This window comes from Rhinolophus hipposideros (genome assembly GCF_964194185.1).
Source record: "Rhinolophus hipposideros genome assembly, chromosome: 3".
Taxonomy (NCBI): Eukaryota; Metazoa; Chordata; class Mammalia; order Chiroptera; family Rhinolophidae; genus Rhinolophus; species Rhinolophus hipposideros.
Window position 1 is genome coordinate 107176607 of NC_138049.1, and position 3239 is coordinate 107179845.

The window sequence follows — 3239 nt, forward strand, 5'->3', positions numbered from 1 at the left end:
ATTTTCATTTCTCTAATAATTAGTGACATTGAGCCTCTTTTCATAGGTCTGTTGGTCATCTGTATGTTCTCTTTGGTGTAATGTCTTCAGGCCCTCTGCCCTTTTTTAAATTGGATTGTTTTAATTTTTTTATGTTAATTCATGTGAGTTTCATATATATTTTGGATACTAACCCCCGTCTCATGTATTATTTCTGAATATCTTCCATTCAGCAGGTTGTCTTTTAATTTTGTTAATGGTTCAGTACCTTAAGACAGTGAATACGATCAGGAAACAATTAGGGGAAGGGAAAATGCTGGCACGGACAATCACCTTCCTGGACGTGAGTTCTGCAGGAGCAGATCTTCCCCTGATTAATATAAACTCTGGCTGTGTGGACACCCAGGATCCCAGGCTGGAAAATAGACCCTGATCTTCCATCAGTGTCTGAGCAGTTTCTCGATTTACCTGCCCGGTCACACATTTCTTAGGGACCATCTACGCACACCTGCCTGCCTACACATTCATTTTTCCTGAGGACCTTGTTTGTTGACATTTTATAAGAAATGTGAAAAGAAGGACACATTTTTGTAAGGGTGACCCTGATGATAAGAGGATCTGAATTCCAGAAGCCCTGGTCCCTAAGATGGTCTTTCAGAGAAATTTGCAACCTTGCTGCCTAGAACCTCATGGAGAAGCAGAGGAAATGTGGGCTGAAACCAAGCCTGTGAAGCCCTGAGATGGCCACAGAGGCTGGTGCTCCCTTATGACACAGGTCACTCTGGATCTGGAGCTCCTGGGAACCGGACACACTGATTCGCCAAGTCTCTAGCCTCTCGCCTCTGTCTCCTCCCTGCAGTTTCTCAGTATCCGGGCTGCCGAGCTTCTAGTTCCCAGGAGTCTTCTCTCCCACCTTTAACCTCTCCTCTGGGTGACAAATGGCCACAAGACCAAACAGTGGCCTCTCTCCCAAGTTATTTGTCATCCTGGCTCCCTCTCAGGATTTGTCACCTGCCTGGGTCACCAGCAGAGACAAGGAGAGATGCTATGATGAATGAACCACGTGGGATGAGACCTGACAGACTGGGAAACTCCATCTTCTACCCCTTCCATGCCCTGTATCTTCTCAAACATCCCAATTACAAAGGTTAGAGCGCCAGGAGCTTCAGGCCAGCCACGGTCCCTGCAGTGATTAGGAAGTGCTGGGACATGGGTCAGAGAAGAGAATGGCAAAAGCCTGACCTGCCACAGGCACCCAGAACAGCACCTGCTACACTGGTTCTGAGAAGGGGCTTCCAGCCCTCGCCTCCCTTCCTACCTCATCTAAGACGAGGGGCCTGGCAGCCCTTATGCTGCACGTGGCATGTGTGTCTCTGCTCCCTCCAGGAGGCTCCACGATAGCTGCCCACCTGTGGAGCGTCTTGTCTCCTGCAGACCTGGTGACCACAAGCTCTGTGTCCCACGTCTGGGGCTCTTCATCTTGCAACAGTTCAGAGGGATCTCTGCTGGGTAAAATGCTGGGGCCACTTCCCATCAGGCCTTGGGTGACAAGTCACATATGCTGATGGTGATACTTGAGAAGGTCAGAAGGGATTTGGGAGATAAGTGTCTCCTATCACAGTCCCTTCAACACAGACACATTCAACTAGAGAATGGACAGACTCATTGGGTTTGAGGAAAGATAATGAGGAAAGTCAGCCATAGCCTACAGCCTGAGGGTGGGAAAAGGAGATTCTATTTCAAACTGGATTCTAAGATGACCCAGCTTCCATTATTTCATTCCCTCTTTTTATCTCTAAAGATGTCTTCTCTGCTCTTAAACTTATGTATTTGGTCTTAATTTTAGTTACCTGTTTTTTCAATTTTAAAATTTCTCTGGGTTTTGTTATATGCTGAGTTGTGTCCCTCCAAAAGTTATGTTGCAATCTTAACCCCCCGTATCTCAGAGTGTGACCTTGTTTGGAAATTGGACCTTTGCAGATTTAACCAGTTAAGATAGGGTCAGTAGGGTGGTGACCTCAATATGAGTGGTGTCCTTACAAAAACAGGAAATTTGGACACAGAGACAGACATGCACAGAGGGAAGTTTATGTGACAAAACAGGGAAAATAGCATATGAAAATGGAGGCAGAGATTGGACTGGCAGAGGTCAGCTGCAAACCAAGGAATGCCAACAACTGCCAGCAGCACCAGAAGCTAGGAGGAGGCAGGAAGGATTCTAGCCAGAATCTCTGAGGGGGCATGGCCTTCCAGCACCTTTATTTCAGGCCTCCAGCCTCCAGAACTGTGATCTAAATAAATTCCTGCTGTTTCAAGCCATCTAGCTTGTTGTCCTTTGTTAAAGCAGCCCTAGCAAACACATACGAGTCCCTTTTAAAATCTGCTATGTCACCTTTTATAATTTCCAGTTCCCTGCTGAAATTCTTTTGTATCTGTATCTGAACATGCAAAGCACACTTGTTTTACTGCATGTGCCTCATATTTACAAATTCCAAAGTTTTTGCAGTCCGCCTCAACTGAAACTTGTTACCGCGTATTCGGGCTCATGCTGTCTTGGTTGGCTTTGCTAATACGCTGGACTGTTTTTAAAAATATTACATGTATACCTCTCCAACTCCCCTGCCGTCTTGGCGGCTGCTCTTGGTTGGGGACCAACCCTCACCTAAGGCAGGAATATGGTGGCTGCAAAGAAGATGAAAAAGTTGCTGGAGTCGATCAACTCTAGGCTCCAACTTGTTATGAAAAGTGGAAAGTATGTGCTGGGGTACAAGCAAACTCTGAAAACGATCAGACAAGGCCAAGCAAAATGGGTCATCCTCGCCAACAACTGCCCAGCCGTGAGGAAATATGAAACAGAGCACGACGCCATGTTGGCCAGGATGGGTGGCCATCACCACAGAGGCAACAATATTGAACTGGGCACAGTGTGTGGAGAGCACTACAGAGCGTGCGCACTGGCTGCCACTGATCCAGGGGATTCTGATGTCATTAGCAGCATCCTAGGACAGAGTGGGGAAAAGTAAATCATGCAAGTTTTTTCTTTAATAAAACTGGCCAGAGCTTGTTTTAAAAAAATAAAATAAAATAATAAAAATATTGTGTATAGGAATTATTTGCAGCCTAAAATGGTGCTGTCTTATTCAGGACATTTCTTCTAGTTGTTTCTTGGTGCCTAAGGAGATTTTTGCCATGATGCCCCAACCGCAATGTGAGGATTGAGTCATCCCTTATCACCCAGAGATTGAGAAACCATAAGTGAC

At 46.0% G+C, this 3239-nt stretch overlaps 1 protein-coding gene across 1 annotated transcript; it reads left to right on the top strand.

Moving 5' to 3' along the window:
• The first annotated feature begins 2530 nt into the window (after positions 1-2530).
• Positions 2531-3013, top strand: LOC308495787 (large ribosomal subunit protein eL30-like). The gene has a single exon (XM_081044174.1). The coding sequence runs from the start codon at positions 2655-2657 to the stop codon at positions 3000-3002; it is 348 nt and encodes a 115-aa protein (XP_080900300.1). The 5' UTR covers positions 2531-2654; the 3' UTR covers positions 3003-3013.
• Positions 3014-3239: the final 226 nt, after the last annotated feature.